At 38.5% G+C, this 19,436-nt stretch overlaps 1 protein-coding gene across 3 annotated transcripts in view; it reads right to left on the minus strand.

The window, feature by feature from the left end:
• Positions 1–6,750: 6,750 nt before the first annotated feature.
• The window catches only part of LOC127670645 (zinc finger protein 709-like), a 32,513-nt gene continuing 19,827 nt past the window's right edge, over positions 6,751–19,436 (minus strand). For all 3 annotated transcript variants that reach the window (XM_052165108.1, XM_052165107.1, XM_052165105.1), the window contains 4 exons: positions 12,702–12,828; positions 12,473–12,533; positions 11,428–11,642; positions 6,751–11,315 (listed from right to left, as the gene is read on the minus strand). In XM_052165108.1, the coding sequence (XP_052021068.1) occupies positions 9,070–11,315; positions 11,428–11,642; positions 12,473–12,533; positions 12,702–12,735 (2,556 nt within the window). In that variant the 5' untranslated portion in view covers positions 12,736–12,828 and the 3' untranslated portion in view covers positions 6,751–9,069. The remainder of the gene's footprint in view (positions 11,316–11,427; positions 11,643–12,472; positions 12,534–12,701; positions 12,829–19,436) is intronic.

A 19,436-nucleotide genomic window follows, 5' to 3' on the forward strand; every position in this document is an offset into this window, starting at 1 on the left:
TGCTTTATTTTAAAAATATTAATTTCTTTTTTTTAATTCGATATATTTTTTATTTACATTTCAAATGATTTCCCCTTTTCTAGCCCCCCACTCCCCAAAAGTCCCATAAGCCCCCTTTTCTCCCCCTGTCCTCCCACCCACCCCTTCCCACTTCCCCGTTCTGGTTTTGCCCTATACTTCTTCACTGAGTCTTTCTAGAACAAGGGGCCACTCCTCCTTTCTTCTTGTACCTCATTTGATGTATGGATTATGTTTGGGGTATTCCAGTTTTCTAGGTTAATATCCACTTATTAGTGAGTGCATACCATGAGTCACCTTTTGAGTCTGGATTACCTCACTTAGTATGATGTTTTCTAGCTCCATCCATTTGCCTAAGAATTTCACCAATCCTACATCAGATAGAGGGCTAATATCCAATATATATAAAGAACTTAAGAAGTTAGACTCCATAAAACCAAACAACCCTATTAAAAAATGGGGTACAGAGTTAAACAGGGAATTCTCACCTGAAGAACTTCGGATGGCAGAGAACCATCTTAAAAAATGCTCAACTTCATTAGTCATTAGGGAAATGCAAATCAAAACAACCCTGAGATTTCACCTTACACCAGTCAGAATGGCTAAGATTAAAAATTCAGGAGACAGCAGGTGTTGGAGAGGATGTGGAGAAAGAGGAACACTCCTCCACTGCTGGTGGGGTTGCAAATTGGTACAACCACTCTGGAAATCAGTCTGGCGGTTCCTCCGAAAACTGGGCACCTCACTTCCAGAAGATCCTGCTATACCACTCCTGGGCATATACCCAGAGGATTCCCCACCATGTAATAAGGATACATGCTCTACTATGTTCATAGCAGCCCTATTTATAATTGCCAGATGCTGGAAAGAACCCAGGTATCCCTCAACAGAAGAGTGGATGCAAAAAATGTGGTATATCTACACAATGGAATACTATTCAGCCATTAGAAACAATGAATTCAGGATGACACTTTCTAGTTCCATCCATCTGCCTATGAATTTCATGAATTCACTGTTTTTAATACCTGAATAGTACTCCATTGTGTATATATGCCACGATTTCTGTATCCATTCCTATGCTGAAGGTCATCTGGGTTCTTTCCAGCTTCTGCCTATTATAAATAAGGCTACTATGAACATAGTGGAGCATGTGTCCTTATTACATGTTGGAGTATCTTCTGGGTATATGCCCAGTAGTAGTATAGCTGGGTCCTCGGATAGTACTATGGCCAATTTTCTGAGGAACCGCCAAACTGATTTCAAGTGGTTTTACCAGCTTGCAATCCCACCAACAATGGAGAAGTGTTCTCTTTCTCCACATCCTCTCCACCATCTGCTGTCCCCTGAGTTTTTCATCTTAGCCATTCTGACTGGTGTGAGGTAGAATCTCAGGGTTGTTTTGATTTGCATTTCCCTGATAACTAAGGATACTGAACATTTCTTTAGGTGCTTCAGAGCCATTCGAGTGTCCTCAGTTGAAAATTCCCTGTTTAGCTTTGTACCCCATTTTTAATAGGGTTATTTGACACTCTGGAGGCTAACTTACAACCTTAGTCTTATTCCTTAGATTTATTCCAAGGTCTTTTTTATTTCCACCTTAAAGATTATGGTAAATGAGATAGCTTTCTTGATTTCTTTCTCAGTGTATTTGCTATTGGTATATATAGGAAGACTCTCACCTTTTATATATTAATTTTGTATTCTCCCAATTTGCTGAAAGTGTTGTCAAAGTTCTCTGATGAATGGTTTAGGGTTTATATTCATCACCTGCAAATTATACTTGTTCTTCTTCCCTTTTCTTTATACAGTGCTTCTCTTGTCTTATAGCTCTAGGTAAGACTCAAGGACGTATCAAGTGGAGAAACTTGACACCCTGGTCTTGTTCCTGATTACCATAGAAATGCTTTAGTTGTTCTCTAACATTGGCTATAATAGGTTGGTTTTGTTTTTGTTTTTTGTTTTTCGGTTTTTCGAGACAGGGTTTCTCTGTGTAGCCCTGGCTGTCCTGGAACTCACTCTGTAGACCAGAATGACCTCAAACTCAGAAATCCGCCTGCCTCTACCTCCCAAATGCTGGGATTAAAGGCGTGCCCCACCACTGCCTGACTAAATATAAGCTATAATAGGTTTTCACATATAGACTTTATTATTTTGATGTATATTCCTTTTAATGAGTTTCTTCAGGACTTTTATTGTGAGACACTGATCTTCTCAGAAAGCTTCTTCTGCATCTGTCGAAATGACCATGTGCTTTCTGTCCTTGAACCCATTTATGTAATTTATAACATTAAATTATTGACTTATACTTCACCATGCCTGCATTTAGCTCATCTTGGTTTAATTTTAGGTCAATGTGTCTAGAAGTACAAACATTTCTTTAGATTTTCTAGTTTCATGGAATATGTCTTTAAGGTATACACTAATTAATAATGGCTCTCTATTAATCCCGAATTTTACTAATTTGGGTTCTCTATGCCCTCCAGATTCGTTTAGGGGGTGGACAATGTTGCTTATCTTTACGAAGAACTTATATTAGCATCATTCTCTTGCTGTGATAAAATATTGACCAAACACAACTTGGGAAGAAAAGGTTTTATTTCATCTTGAACTTCTAGATCACAATCCATCATTGAGGGTAGTTAGGATAGGAACTCAAACAGAAGCCATGGAGAAATACTGATTGCTGATTTGTTCTTTGGCTCACTCTTTTGCTTATGCTCAGCTAGCTTATTAGACAGCTCTGGATCACCTGCCTAGGAATGCAGTAGGCTGGGTTATCCCACATTACATTTTGGTAACTAAGATTGTGTATGGGAGGGAAGCAAGATAGGTGAGGTGAGAAAAACAGCAGAGAAAAAAAACTTGGGATACTGTTACAAGTTGACAGATATAGTTAATTAAAGATGGTTGTTAGCTAAGTATATACTTACTATATTATTGTAAGTTAATTACGTATAAGTTAAATAAGTAAATTAATTAAGGAAAGTTATACAGATTTTTATGTGTATGCCTGTGTGAGGTCGTGTGCACCACATGAGAGCAGATGCCCATAAAGGCCAGAAGTATAGCCCTGGAAGGTTATAAACAAAGTACAAAGGTGGCAGTTTTAGAGGACCTGAGATTGGTTCCTCACACCTAAAATACAAAGGTAGCAGTAGAGATGGTTTTAAAAGACCTGAGATTGGTTCCCCACACCCACATAACCACTAATCACTATCTGTAACTCCTGTTCTAGAGAGCAAGATGCCCTCTTCGGGCTTCTGGAAATGTGGTACAGAGACAAACTCTTAGACAAAACACAAACACAGGGTTTTTGTACAAAAGAGGAGAGGAGAAGTATGAGATAAGAAAAGACATACAAATAAAAGGGATGGGATGTAGGTGAAGCAGTCCTTTGGTGAAAAGATATACATAATAATCCTTGTGTGTAAACAAGCACTACTATGAGCATATATGCTAGAGTAGAGGTTGCATAAGAAAATTTTTAAAATTTTTTATAGGCTGATTGCTGAAACAGTTACACCGAGTTGAAAAGTGCTTCTCAGATATTTCTTTTCCTAGCAAGCTGCACATGGTGCCATGAAGGAAGGCATAAATGGGCTCTGCAGCCTGTGTTCCAGGTGGCTCTGGCATGTGGGGAATATTGGAAATTCTTTCCTGATAGATTCCCCCAGAAATTCTTTCCTGATAGATTTCCCCAGAAGTCCCTTTTGGCCTCTTCCAGTCCTGCAAGTTCCATGTATGCAGAGCACCACTTCCCGTGGTGTTTCTATTACTCTCTCAGGGATTAGACAGTGTGTTACCAACTCAAGATTCATGGAGACCCAGTATCAGTTCTCAGTGTGTCTGCCTGCTTCCCTTCAGAGATCTTCTTAGACTTAATAAGTTTATCTACAGGCCCTGCCTATTGTAGGAAAGGGGCTTGTGTGTTTTCTTGAGCTTCAGTGGTAAGGCTCCTAAGTAGCCATGCTACCCAGTAAACCCAGTGCTACATTATGATGGGACTGAGTATTGTGACTGGAGAATGGAATACTGTCCTAGCAAGTAGAGCACCATGACAGATTCATTGGAGAATTTTAATAGGTAGAGGAAAGTGATCAGGCAGTGGAACATTGCTATAGGATTGAGATGGGATACTGGAACAATCTGATGGAACATAAGAACATTATGATGGGATAAGGGGACATTGTGACCGGACAGATGAACATTGTAATGGGATACAATGAGTGGCGTGCTGTGGTAGAGGCATTAGAGATTTTAACAAATCACATGAGTATCATAATGGGACAAAAGAAAATATGGGGCAGAGAAACATTGGGATAGAACATGAGTCTTGTTGAGTAGCTTTAGCAACTAATTTAGATCAATTTAACACTGTGATGGGACACTGGGCTGTTGTGATGAATACAAAGGTGAGAGAAATTCTGACATTATAGGACAAAGAAATATTGAGATTTGCAATACAATAGAGAATTGTGATGAGAACTGTAACTGAGGTGGGTAGGTACACATTTATTGTGTACTGCAATAAAAAAAGAAAATCACTCTGAACAGTAAAACACTGACAGGCCAATGGAGGACTGTAATGACAGTGCAGCACTGTGATATGACAGAGAACATTAGGGTAGGAGAGGCGCATTGTGACGAGACTTCTAAATGTATGGCAATAAATAAATAAAAATCCTGTGAGTAGTTGGACAGTAGAACACACTGTGATGGGACAATGAACCATTATAATAGGACAGGAAAGAACTCACCAAAAAAAAAAAAAAAAAAACAGTGGGCCAGACAGGGTGGCTGACCCCTTTAATGCCAGCATTAGGAGGCAGGAAGAGTTTGAGGCCAGCTTGGTCTACAGATCAAATTCTGTACCAAAAATCTGTACTACATATCAGAAGTATTTCAAGGGCAGAAACAACGTGAGATACTGTGATAGGTGTTGTGGTGCACTGTGATAAGAAAATGAATATAGGATGATGATATAGGATGGAACAGCACTCATGATGGACAGCAGCATATTGCTATAGAATGGAGACTATGATGCAATGAGTAATGCTGAGATACCACAGTGGTATATTGTGATGATACAGAAGAGCACAGTGATTAAAAATGAAAACAAAAACCAAAAAGATAATCATAATGCCACAGTATAGCACTGTTACTGGGCGACTATATACGGTTCAGGAGTACTGGAGCTTTATAATGGTACAGAAGAGAGACACAGTGGACCCTTGAGACAATGCAGAGGAACCAGGTGATGAGGCAGAGGCACACTGAGATGATGCAAAGGAAGACTGTGTTGAAAGAGTGGGATACTGATAGAACAATTGGGCACTTTAGCTGATACAGAATAGACAAACTGGACACTGGTATTGGAACTGTTACAGCTTGATGGATCAGAACAACATATGACAGAATATTGTGACAACAGATGAGTTTTATGATGGAACACAGAGAAACAGAAGAATAGAGGCACTGTAGTGGGACAGAAAAAGAACATGATAGGACAACTGATCACTGTTATGGGCAGGCTAGCGTTTTTTAACCACTATGTAATATGCTTAAAAAGCACAATGTGTTGCTGCCATCATAAATGAGATTCATCTCATATGAAGCAGAAACTGTTTTTAGACCTCTGAAACACCCCCTTAATCCAGACCTCTTCCTACCATAGCTACAGACCTAAGAAGCCCTAAGGAAAATATACTTCTAAGATACTAAGTTTTGAGGCAATATTATTCATTGGAAGCATCTAGAGTACTCGGGGAAAAAAAACCACCCTCTACAATCTACCAGATAATCTGAATTTTTTTCCAACCTCTATAACACACTTCTTTTCATATAGAAATCTCTAAACATAAGGTGTGACAGTTTGAATGAAAATGGCCCCATATGCTCATAGGGAGTGGAACTACTGGGAGGTGTAGCCTTGTTGGAGTAGCTGTAGTGTTGTTGGAAGAAATGTGTAACTGAGGTCAGGCCTTGAGGTCTCACAGCTCAAGGAAGGCTTAGTATCTGTCGCTTTCTGCTGCCTGTGGATCAAGATGTAGAACTCTCAGAACCTCTCCAGCGCCATGTCTGCCTGCATGTCACCATGCTTCTAGCCATGGCAATAACAGACTAATCCTCAGAAATATAAGCCACCACTAATTTAATGTTTTCCTTTTTAAGAGTTGTCATGGTCATGGTGCCTCTTCACAAAAATAAAACCCTAAAACAAAGGGCTTGTTTGGAAGACAGAATGTGTTGCTGCTTCACAGAAACCTTTAATCCTAATCTCTTATTCTAACGATAACATTAAACATCTAACATTCCAAATGCTAACCCTAATCCTAATCTTACCCACTAAATTACCAGAAGTCTATCCTTAATCCTATTCTAACCACAGCTGATATTATCACTACCCCAAACTCAACCAATACTCCCTGATCTCAATCTAAACCCTAATGATACGCAACCTAGCACCTCATATTCAGCCACACTTAACACTACTCTTAACCATATACCAAACATTAATCCCTAATGTAAAATCTAAATGTAAATCTAAAACTTTAACTCCTAACCCTAGTACCCGACCTCTAGCCTAACCACCATTATTTACCATAATCCTTAACAGTTAAAAATCCTAAATCTTACCTTAAACTCAATTTCTATTCCTCTAATCCAAACCCTGATCTTTAATCCCTCTCTATACTCTGACCTATCAACAGAAGAAAATAGAACCTCCAGGTATCAACAGACAAAAGCAAAATTTTATTTGGCCACTCTTCATACTGCATGAATCAGCTTCTGGTTATATTGCTTCTCTTTTACACACACAGACACAGAATGACTGTAAGTTAAAACACTCTTAAAAATAAATCTATTTTAAAAATTCTCTAGTAAACATAATTTTACTATTTATTAAAGATGAAAGAAAATTTTCATACTAATGAGATAGGAGACTTATTTTTACATACAAATTTTACCTGAATGTGGCACTTGCCTTTAATCCTAGCAACTCAGGAGGCCAAGGCAGGTGAATCTCTGAATTCAAGGTCAGCCTGGTCTATATACTGAGTTCTAGGTCAGAGCTACCTTGTCTCAAAAAAAAAAAAAAAAAAAAACAAAAAAACAAAAAAAAAAACTTCACTTACTTTAAGTGAATTTTAGAATGCAAAATATAGAGAACCAAGTTGTCCAGAGTTGAATCATGAATGCTGAGTGCCCATCACATAAATTAGTACAAAACGGCAAAAGTACATTTAGAACCATTTTAGAAACTATTGTATAATCCCAAACCAAAATACACTTAAAAAACTTTATAAAATACATTTTGATAAGTTAGAAATTTTTAAAATCAAGTTTTCTAATACAATATAGGCCAAGGTATACTAAATTCTTACTTGCACACTAGTGTCTAGAAAAAAGTATCAAATTTTTTTACTTTTGCAAAGTGAAAAAGTTTTGAACCAATCTAAGGAAAATATTTTACAGACAATAAAATCTAAGTCTAAAGTGTTTATAAAGTTACTAGTAATAATCTTAGTGTAATGTCCTTAACATGGACTAAACAAAAACTGACAAGCCAGAGCACAATCTCGTCCAGAAGACTCCACTTAAAATATGGGGCCTTGGTTAAGTGTAGCACTTATATCTTTATATCATTATCCTTTCACATATTTACACCAAATATTTTCAGTTTCCTAAATAAGTACTTAGTCTTGCCTAAAATAAGCAGTAAAACAACATACATCCTATGTTTGGAGCAATATGTAATATATTTGTGATAGTTGATATCATCTTTAGAAGATCTAGAATCCCCTGGGAGATGAGCCTCAGGGTCTGGCTGTAAGGGATTTAAACTGAGACAGGAGGACCCACTGTGAAGGAGGTGTCGTTATTCCTAGGATTTGGATTCCAGATTGTATAAGGTGATCATGGCCACTCATTGCTGTTTCTTTACTACAGATGCAGAGTGGCAAGCTGTCACAAGCTACTCCTGCTCTAACTTCTGTGTCATGTCAAACTGATACAACATAACCTCTAAGCCAAAAGAAACCCTTTCTAGCTTGTTTTTGTTGAACATCTTATCAGAGCACCATGAAACATAACAGAAGACATAATGATCTTCAGTTATAAAATTGTCCAACAACGTATCTATCACAAACTCTATTCTTGAATGCTTAATAACTTTCATTTTAATGTATGTCTAAAAGAAATGGAAATCCCAATCTCTTGGGATCCTTATTCTTTTAGTAAGAGTACTGGAAATTGAGTTTACAGTTTCGTGCTTACCAGCTAAGTAGCAACATACCCAGTACTCTTTAGCTTTTGATTGCAAAGTGGGGCTTACATTGCATGGGCAGGTCCTGAGCTTTCAATTCTCCTCCACCAGCTACCTGAGTAACTAGCACTACAGGGCTACACCACCAGTCCTTCTATGATCACCAGTAATTGCAAATCAAACACAGCATATTCCTAACCTTATAACTAACTCATGTTACAAAAATCTGAGAATTATAGGTTAATTTGCATAAGGATTTCAAAATACATATGGTTTGCTTACAATAGTCTTCTTCATGACTTTCAGTGTTTTACAAACTTTACTTTGCAAACTATATTCAATCCAACATTTATTCTTATAAGGGCTACCTCTATTTGCATTATATGCCTGTATTCAAGAGGATATATGAAAAATTTGGTATCCTCACATTATATTTATTAAAAAGGTATTCTGGAGATGTTCAAGTCTTCAAATGGAACTGAACATCTTTTGGTTTTTGAGACAGGATTTCTCCTTGTAGCCCTGGTTGTTCTCTACCTTGCTCTGAAGAGTAGACTGGCCCTGAACAAGAGATCTGTCTACCTTTGCCTCCCTAGTGCTAGGATTAAAGGCATTTATCACCATGCCGGGCTTGAACTGAACATCTTAATTCACTAATTATTATAGATCTTTCTTCAGTAAGTCTGATTTAAAACACCATCACCACCACTTGTTTTATACCACCAGAGTTTCTTCCCAGGAGTAACTTTCAAACACTAGAAATTGGAAAGTATAAAAATTTTTGCTCACTGTCCAGATTCCTGGGCTATTTCTCCAGGATGGGTTTTTCCATGTCTTTGAAGGGACCGGTGACATCTAAAGCCCTTACCACACTGTGTACATTCATATGGTTTTTCATGACTATGAGTTCTTTCATGTCTTTGAAGGGAACTGTGACATCTGAAGGTTTTATCACATTGCTTACACTCAAAAGGTTTTTCTCCTGTATGGATTCTTTCATGTACTTGAAGAGAAGGGAGCCGCCAGAAGGCTTTACCACAGTTTTTACATTCATAAGGTTTTTCCTCAGAATGAGTTCTTTCATGTAATCGAAGGGAGCTCTGAACTCTGAAGGCCTTACCACATTGTTTGCATTCATAAGGTTTCTCTCCAGTATGCGTTCTTTCGTGTCTTTGAAGAAATGAGGGATAAATGAAGCTTTTACCACATACCTTACATTCATAGCGTTTCTCTGCAGAATGAGACCTTTCATGCATTTGAAGTAAATATCGAGAAACAAAGGACTTACCACACTGTTTACATTCACAGAGATTTGCTTCAGCTTTCTTTCTTTCCTGGATAAGATTACTTAGACTAAAAACTTTACCATGTTGCTTCCATCCATAGGATTTTTCGTGAGTGTGAGACAGTTCATGTACTTGAAGATTGCTGAGAGCTGTGAAGGCTTTACCACATTGTTTACATTCATGTGGTTTCTCTCCAGTATGGATTCTTTCATGTAGCTGAAGAGAATTGGAACAACTGAGAATTTTATCACATTGCTTACATTTGTAAGCTTTTTCTTCAGTATAAGCCCTTTCATGTACTTGAAAATAACTGAATCTTCTGACAGTTTTATCAAACTGTTGACATGCATAGAGTTTTTCTCCAGTATGAGTCAGTTCATGTAACTGAAGAGTAGCAGGACAACTGAGACTTTTACCACACTGTTTACATACATACTGTCTTTCTTCAGTGTGAGTCCTTTTATGTTTGCGAGCATAAGCGAGACTCCTAAATGTTTTACCACACTGTTTACATTCATAGGGTTTTTCACCAGTGTGAGTTCTTAAATGCTTTTCAAGTAAACAGGGAAAAATAAAGGACTGACCACACTGTTCACATGCATATTTACATGGATAGTATTTTTTCCTAGTGTGAATCTTTTTATGTCTTTCCAGGGAAGAGGAATAAAAGAAGGCTTTACTACATATTCTACATTTATAGGGCTTTTCTATAGTATGAGATCTTTCATGAACATGGAAGGAACTCCAATCTCTGAAGATTTTACTACATTGCTTACATTCAAAGGGCTTTTCCTCAGTGTGTGTTTTTTCATGTCTTTGAAGGAAAGGGGGACATAGAAAAGCTTTACTACATATCTTACACGTGTAAGATTCTTCTACAGTATGAGCCGTTGCATGCAATCGAAGGCAACTGTGACTTCTGAATGTTCTACCACACTGTTTACATTTATAGGGTTTTCCCCAAGTATGAGTTCTTTTGTGTCTTTGAAGAAAGGGGGAACAAAGAAAAGCTTTACTACATATCCTACATTTATATGGTTTCTCTCTGGTGTGAAATCTCTCATGTGTTTGAAGTAAATATGGATAAGTGAAGGACTTACCACATTGTTTACATGCATAAGGTTTTTTCTGAGGATGAGCTATTTTATGTCTTTGTAGGGAACAGTGACTTCTGAAAGCTTTACCACACTGTTTACAATCATAGCAACTTTCTCCAGTGTGAGTTCTTTCATGTATTCGAAGGTAACTTTGACATTTGTAAGCTTTATCACACCACTTACAAGCATAAAGTTTTCCTCCATTGTGAATCCTTTCATGAACTCGAAGGGAACTGGGAGAACAGAGGGTTTTCCCACATTGTTTACATTCGTAGGGGTTTTCTTCAATATGAAAGTTTTCATGTAATTGAAGATAACTGTGACATCTGAAGACCTTCCCGCACTGTTTACATTCATAGGATTTCCCTCCAATGTGAGTTAATTGGTGAAGTAGAAATGAACTCTCATGTCTAAAGGATTTTCCACATTGTTCACATTCATAGGTTCTTCCTGCAGTATAAACTGTTTTCTGACTCTGAAGGGAACTGGAAGAACTCAGAGCTTTACTGGATCGTTCACATTTATAACATTTATCTTTACTGTTGGTTTTTCCATCTACAGAAACTGAACAGTGGCAAACAGAGGCCATTCCACACTCTTTATAGGATTTTTCAACACTCTGACTTTGTTGCTGTATTCCACATAAACCTGGAAAATAAAAAGATTTTGAGAACATTTCATTTTTATAAAGTATCATTAAATATTTGTGAGTTCAAGGATTTTTTTTTTTTGCATTGCTTATATTTATATTGCTTCTTACCGTATTTGTGTTCAGATGGCTTGTCCCCTAAGTGAGACATGATGTGTTCATTAATGGATGAATGACACGTGAAAACTTTTCCACACAGACCACATTCAAATGGTTTTACTCCAGTAGAAATGTTAGTACTCCTACGGAAATTTGGAATCCAGGTAAAGGTTTCTTGAAATTGACCATCTTCTTTGTGCTCAAAAATTGCATCTATCATGCAACTTCTGTAAAAAAAAAGTATAAACATTAGCAACAGCTGCTTCCTAATAATTGCCTGCTTACTAGTAGGTGTTATACTTAGACTATTCATAAAATGTAAAGAAACTATATGCTTATGCCACCTGAATAGTCTCAAATGAAAAGAACTAATGATTCTACAACAGCCTCCCAACAGCTGCTAACAGCCCCCATACAGGCTGGAGCCATGGCCCAGCAGTTAAGAGCACTGGCTGCTCTTCCAGGTCCTGAGTCCAATTTCTAGCAACCACATGGTGGCTCACCACCTATCACTTTAGTCCCATGGAATTTAATGCTCTCTTCTGGTGTGTAGATATACCTGCAGACCCATATACCCATATATATAAAATACATAAGTAAATAAATCTCACACACACACACATATCATCATCATCATCATCATCTCCCTAGTCATAAGGTGCTGTCTAAGTAAACTGTGTTTTCAAATAGATACACTGAAGTGTAGATTTTTGATGAAATCCTTCTAATGATAAATACATTGTAAAGTCTTTTTTAATTGTATCACTTTTTATATGCACAGGTCTTTTGCCCATATGTATGTCTGTACATCATACCCATGCACGGTAACTGCAGAGGCCAGATGAGAGCACTGGATGCCCTGGAAATGGAGATATAGATGGTTGTGAGCCATCAGGCAGGTGTGGTGACTAGAAACCAGCTCCTCTTGAAGAATAGCTGGTGTCCTTAAAAACTGAGCCATCCCTCCAACTCTCTTTGGTTGTCTGCTTGTAACTTTTCACAAGATATTTAAAAGTTTCTCAAGGAAAATTTTCTTCTACATGTATATGAAAATTACCTTCGGTATCTCCAGGTATGTTTGTACTGCTCTTCAATGTTCTTGTCTTCCCATTTGATACCTAAAATTGAGATTTAACCCCCCATCAAAAATTATTAGAAATAACAGAAAAATAAGTTTCTTGGTTTGACATACACTAGTCCCATTCTGTTTATTGAGTTCTTCCCTTTCCAAATCACAGAACCAAAGAACATTTTTTCTTGTACAAAATAAATGGTGGCATTCTTACCTATAGAAGTAAGGTTATTACAGGTTTCCAGCATCACATCTCTGTAGAGTTTCTTCTGAGAAGGATCCAGCAATACCCATTCTTCCTGGCTGAACTCCACAGCCACATCCTCAAAGGCCAAAAACTCCTAAAATATCCCAAATATATACAGGAGAGAACAGTTGAGACTAGCCAATCTAGAGATTTTATACTCATTTGATAAGATGTCCATACAATTTTGTGGTAGTCAGTAATTTACTTAATGAAATGAAAATTCTAGGGCTAGCCCTGAGATATTAAAAAGACAGCAACAGAGAGTTCTAGAACAGCCAGGACCACAAGGTCAGACCCTGACTCCATGGACAGAAAAAAGAAAGAAAGAAAAAAGAAGGAACATAGTAGGAATCCTCATGACTGTGCCTGGGAGATAAATGTGCTGCTAGGCCAGCCCATTTTTTCTTTCTAGAGTGGATTTCGAGTACCTATAATAACAGAATTCTGCTGAATGATATACAGGAAAGAGGCAGCATTAGCAGTCAAGTGGTTGCTTTTACTTATACATTCTACACACAAAGAATGGGCTTTTTCTGGTACTGGGGAACCTAAGATTTTGGGAGACATCTCACTAACATAAATGGTAACAGCAATTCTCTTATTCTAAATGACTATATAAACAAGGCAATTTTCTGAACTGTTATCTTTCTGAATGTTCTATACATTTAGCAGTACCAAGAAAATTCCCCACCACCCCCAGTGATGTGGGCAGTGAGGCTACTGAGTTTCTCTGGAAGACAACATTTCTCCCATATTGTCACTTATTAAGTGGGGAACTGATTACACCAAGAGAAAATATTTAGAAGCCTCAAAAGTAATTTATACTATGCAGACTTTATCCAGCAAGAATGAATGATGATCCTAACAACAACAAAATCAACATCCATTAAGTAAATAGAAATGCAAAATGAAACAACTAGATGGTATGTGTTTTTATATGCAATGTTGTCAGGAGTCTTGCCATGTGCTTATAGTCTCAGCTACTTGGGAGACCAGTATATAAAAATCACTTGCATTCAGGAGTTCAAAGCCAGGCTGTACTCTACTGCAAGGCTTCCAACTCAGGAAGGAAGAAGGTTGTGAAGAAGTGGGAGAGGGAAGAAAAGTGTGATCAAATATCATCTCTTCTGGATTAGACCTTTATAAAATCACATGAAATTTTTGAAAGAAGAAAGACAGAAAGACAGGGGAAAAAAGCAAAGAAAGAAAAGAAAAGAAAAAAAGAAAAGAAAGGAAAGGAAAGGAAAGGAAAGGAAAGGAAAGGAAAAGAAAAGAAAAGAAAAGAAAAGAAAAGAAAAGAAAAGAAAAGAAAAGAAAAGAAAAGAAAGAACAGAACAGACTTATAACAGGAGAGAGGCCCAGAGTGCCAGGGGAATCTTCAGCTGTAGGGGGTAGAGGTTTGGGGGGGAGTCTCTAGGAAGTCCCAGAGACCTGGGATGGTAGAGGCTCTCAGAAGTCAAAGTGGATGACCCTAGCATAGATGCCTAACAGTGGGAACATGGAACCTGAAGAGGTCATCTTCTGTAGCAAGGCAGGACCCCCAGTAAAGGGATAAGGACACCAACATACTCACAAAACCTTCAAGCCAAAATCTGTCCTGTCTAAAAGAAATGCTGAGACAAAGATGGAGGAGAGACTGAAGGAATGGCTGACCAGTAAGTGGCTCAACATAAACCTCTTCCCATGGGCAAGCACCAATCTTTGACATTATTAACGATACTCTGTCATGCTTGTGGACAGGAGTCTAGCATACCTGTCCTGAGAGGCTCTACCCAGCAGCTGACTGAAACAGATACCCACAGCCAAACTTAGACAGAGGACTAAGTTTGGGTCTGGGACTGTTATGGAAGAGCTGGAGGAAGGATTGAAAGCCCTGAAAGGGGTGGGAACCCCACAGGAAGACCAATGGAGTCAACTAACTTGGATCCCTGGGAACTCCCAAAGACTTAGCCACCAACCAAAGAATATACATATTAGCAATGGCTGCTTCGCAAAGGCCCCAGCATATATGTAGATGTACATCTCAGTCTCCATGTGGGTCCTCCAACAACTGAAACAGAGGCTCTCCCTAAAGCTATAGCCCGATTGTGGTAACCAATAGGGCTGCCTTGTCTAGCCTCAGGGGAGAAATAGATGTACATCATCCTGCAGAGACTTGATGTGCTGGGGTACACAGTGGGTGGGGGGGGGGGCATTCTCACAGAGGAAAAGGAGGAGGATGAGGGAGTCTGGGAGAAGAAGGTAGGGGCAGTGTTTGGGATATAAATAAATTTAAATTAAAAACTACAGTTACCAGTAATTAATTTTCAACTATCTACTAATCCAAGTGCTTAGAAATTGTCAGTCTTCTAAACAGTAAAGTGATGGTTTGCCTAGCACACAGCAAAGACTTTCCAACTACTCTGTAAACACAAAGGAACAGATAGAAAAGCAAATTTCCATATTTTGGAGATTTAGTGGCACTTCATAAAAACAGCCAACTTTATTTAAAAAAAAAAAGAAAGAAAAAAGGGTATTCACATATCTATCTTGAAATTAGATATGGACCATGTCATATAAAACCAAGTCATCTTTCACTCTCCTATCCATGCAGTTCTCTCTGGGGGCTTACTGCTTCCTTGAAGTATTTCAATAACCTGTCTGTGCAGTCTTTGAGAATCCCTATGACTATCATCGGACTTCCAGGTGTTGTTCTGCCCAGCATTTTGATGACTTACCACTGGTTTTACAATGATCAGCTAAATGGTTTAGATGACTCTAGTTTTTTGTCTCCCATCAGAGGATAGGCAAAGGAACTCCTTTTGGACCCTTGCAGAAAGATGCTTCCCATTCAAAACTGATAGACACAGGCCAAAGGAATTTTTTGTTGCTATCTGAAGGTCATGGGGTGTGGTGGGGGTGTGGAAAATCGCTAACTGCTGTAGTCTATAATTTTAAGGGACTTCCTTTCTCCTGTTCTCTAAACTCCTTTGCTCTCTACCTATAAGTCTCCTATAACTCTTCCCCCTTATCCAGATACACTCTACTTTCACACCCTTGTTCACCCAGGAGTTTGACACAAAGAATTCAGGAAGCAAGTAAAAACTACACTCCGACCTTCAGAAAATTTTCCTCATGCTGGGTATGATAGGGCATGCCCAGTACTCAGGAGGTAGAATCAGGCCCATCTCTGAATCTGAGGCCAACCTGGTCAACTTAGCAAGTTCTAGGAGAGAACTAAATGGTAAGACCCTGTCTTAAAAACCAAACCAAACCAAACCAAACCAAAAGGCAAACAAATAAAAACCCACAAATCTATATATTATTTGTGAGGTGGCTAGCCAGATACATGTCTCTTTCCCTATCTGAACTGTCCCAAATCTAACAACTGTGATCATTTTGCCCAGGAATCCCCTCTCCCTTCATTAAGGAATTCAAAGATCTAATTGTAGTCTTTTGACCTAATTTGGCCAATACATTTACATAATTTTATTTTTAAATTATTTGTAGGTGTTTGCCTGCATTTATGTCTGTGCACCATATGCATACCTGGTGCTCATGAAGACCATAGTGGCCACTAGATCCCCTTGGACTGGAATCATAAACAGTCATGAGCTTCCATGTGGGTGCTGGCAATAGAACCTGGGTCCTTTGGAGGAGTAGCCACTGTTCCTAGGCAATGAACCCTTTCTCCAGTACCTGTCTCTATCCCTCTAGCCATTTGCTATGTGCACACAAAGAGGCTCCACACCTAGTCTTTAGTAGGGAGCTGAGCCGATGAGAGCCACAGTTATAATCCTGATAACAGTTGTATCAGGACTCCCACATGGGAGACAATGGGGGGAAAGAACCCTTAGGAATATGATTCCTGTTTCTTAGAAAGAAAAAGGCTGCTATCAATTACATTAACGATGCCATGTTACAGAACATAACAAAGGAGCCTTCCAAGAACCCTGTTCTTTTTCATTTTAACACAGGTTGGCTGAAATCATATGCCACCAATGCATTAACCTGGCTAAAGGAAACCTACCTGTGCATTTTATAAAACCTCTTCAGATATTCAACAAAAGTTTCAAAAATCAGAACAGGGACCCCAAACTCCTTTCCTACTACCTTCTAGTTACAGCCTTTAAGACTGTATTTAATAATTAAGAGGACTCAAGAGCTAGAAAAACCAAACCAGGAGATTAAAGGGATTACTCTGGCAACTTCCCATTCCCTGTGGATTTCAGGAAGTCCATGCATTCCATCTAAATGCACCCCATTCAGTCTAAGGGAAATAACTTATCTTTGGGACAAATCAAGCACTCTGATTATCCCTGTAGTCAATCACAGCATTTCAGCTGTGAGAGCACAAATCACCCCAGCTATCATAAACCTCCCAGGAGACCAATCTAAATTACAAACTGCAGGGCCACTAGAATCCACCATCTACCATCTTGTATCTAAAAATCTCATGCTAGGGTCAAACATGAAAACTGACAATGACCTATCTTTGGTCCTGTACATTAAGGGATTACTTCCCTTGGGAAGACATGACCCTGGGGTTATTCGGCTCAAGTTTTCCTTGGTACTCTATGCACAAGCCTCAGACAATCTAGTAAATGTCAAGGGTTATGGCTATACTACATTCTCCTCCCTGATTACCTTTCTAATTTGACATACTGGTCCTTTATCTTCCTTAATCGTCCTACCTAGCACTAATGGCAAACATCAACCAGCATACTATAAACCTCTTTCAACAACTGTGATAAACAGCTTTCATCCATTCCTTTTTGGTCATACTTGGCTGCCCAATTCCCTTCCTAAGTAAGACATTTCACTCAACCTCCAGGCCCATCTATGGCAGGGCCATTTACCACATCTGAGACCCTACTCTACAAAAGCCCAGGAATGTCTAGAGCCCCAGTCTCCCTTACCTCTACTATGCACTCCTACATCTTATAACAAGTTCCCCTTCAAGTGTGAGGTATCTCTAATCTAAGATGCTAACAGTCCCTTCTGTCACAATGACCATTAAAGACTTAACAACTTTTTTAAAAAGGCCCAAATAAAACCTAAAACTTAGAAGGGTTTACAACTTTTTGTTGACACGATTGTAACCATTATGGCCCATATGACACATGTTGGCAGTAAGAACCAGATGGATCCTAAAGAACATTCCAAAACCTAAGAATTATAAATAAAACTGTGCAATTAGAGAACCCATCCTGTTCACAGTTCTGAATCACTATACTGTAAGAGGAAATATACTCTAAATACCATCTAGCGTTATCATTTAGACTTTAAGGATGCTTTCTGTCTCTGAATCTACCCAGATTCAGTTCTTATTTGGCTTTAAATGGCAGGACCACTTAACCCAAATATTCACTCACCTGGAGTGTCTTGCCTCAGGGCATATGGGACACCTACATCTTTGCCAGGGATGAAAACCTTTCTTTCTTAATTTTTTCATATAGAAATAACCTCTTTTAGTAATAAATCCAGTGATTTATTAAGCTCTATTAACAGACCTCTTATCTCACATTGGCTAGTCTCATAGGGACATTTAGATTTCCCCTTCTAAGGCACTGATTCCCCTACTAATGATCTTCTTGCAGTAGGCACAAAGAGTCTTCCCAGACCTAAAAGATATCCTGAAGATTTCCAGCCACAAAAGAATTAAGAAATAACCTATGACCATGACTGATCTGTCTACAGTTAAAGCTTTTTCACCCCAGAAACTGAAGAAACCTACTGATGTAAGCCTCTTAGAGATTTCATTTCCTTTTCCAACAGGGCCAAAGTAAAACTCACCCTAGACACCCGCAACTCCAAGTGTTTCTACACTTTTACCTTCTGAGTTCTATAATTGCACAAGGCCCACCATCTTATTCCCTTGATGTCATTTCAAGAAACTTATCCTAAACCTGCTTCAGGAAGCTTTAAATTATGCCACAACCACGGATATCACCTACTTCAAGTTATGAAACCCCTGTTACAACCTCAGAGCTAGATACCTACAATTCTTCCCATCTTTCCAGTTGCTACTGTCACGCTCCTTATCTCTTTGTAAGAGTCATGTTATGGTCCACTTTTTAACATGATTTTTGTTAAAGATACAGATAAAAGGCTGAAAACATTTATGATATCACTAAATTTTGGAAGAATGACTCTTTTGGAGACTTAGAGCTAACTTTCCTAATTCTTGCTTATTGGCTATGACTGGTGTTATGGGTAGGGAGGCCCTTGCTTAACTTTTTGGTGCTATAGACACTTTCCAGATCACATGCCATTAAGTTCCAGATGCTACTGTCACAGAAATGGACACATTAACATCGTATGGATGTGGATATCAAGACAACACTCAATGGTGGACCTTACTTCCCAATTTAAGACAGGATCTCTCATTTTTTGCTACTGCACTGAATATTCCAGACCCGCTCCAGAGGACTCTTCTGTCTCTACCATCTCATCATGTGTGATTATACACATGCACTCCATCTGTTTTTCATGTGAGTTCCAGTGGTTAGAACTCAGGTCGTCAGACTTAAGCAGCACAGTTTTTTTCCAAAATCGAGTCTGACCCAAAGTCTGCTTCCCTACTGTTAAGTACTCTATAAAATATTTTAATGTTTGAAGTATTTGAAATAATTCATTATCTTCTAATTTTAATTTTCTTTCTGGCCATTTTCACTCAATCCCAGAGCTATCACCTCATGAAGCATGGTTAATTCTGCATTT

This window comes from Apodemus sylvaticus, chromosome 1, assembly GCF_947179515.1.
Source record: "Apodemus sylvaticus chromosome 1, mApoSyl1.1, whole genome shotgun sequence".
Lineage (NCBI taxonomy): Eukaryota > Metazoa > Chordata > Mammalia > Rodentia > Muridae > Apodemus > Apodemus sylvaticus.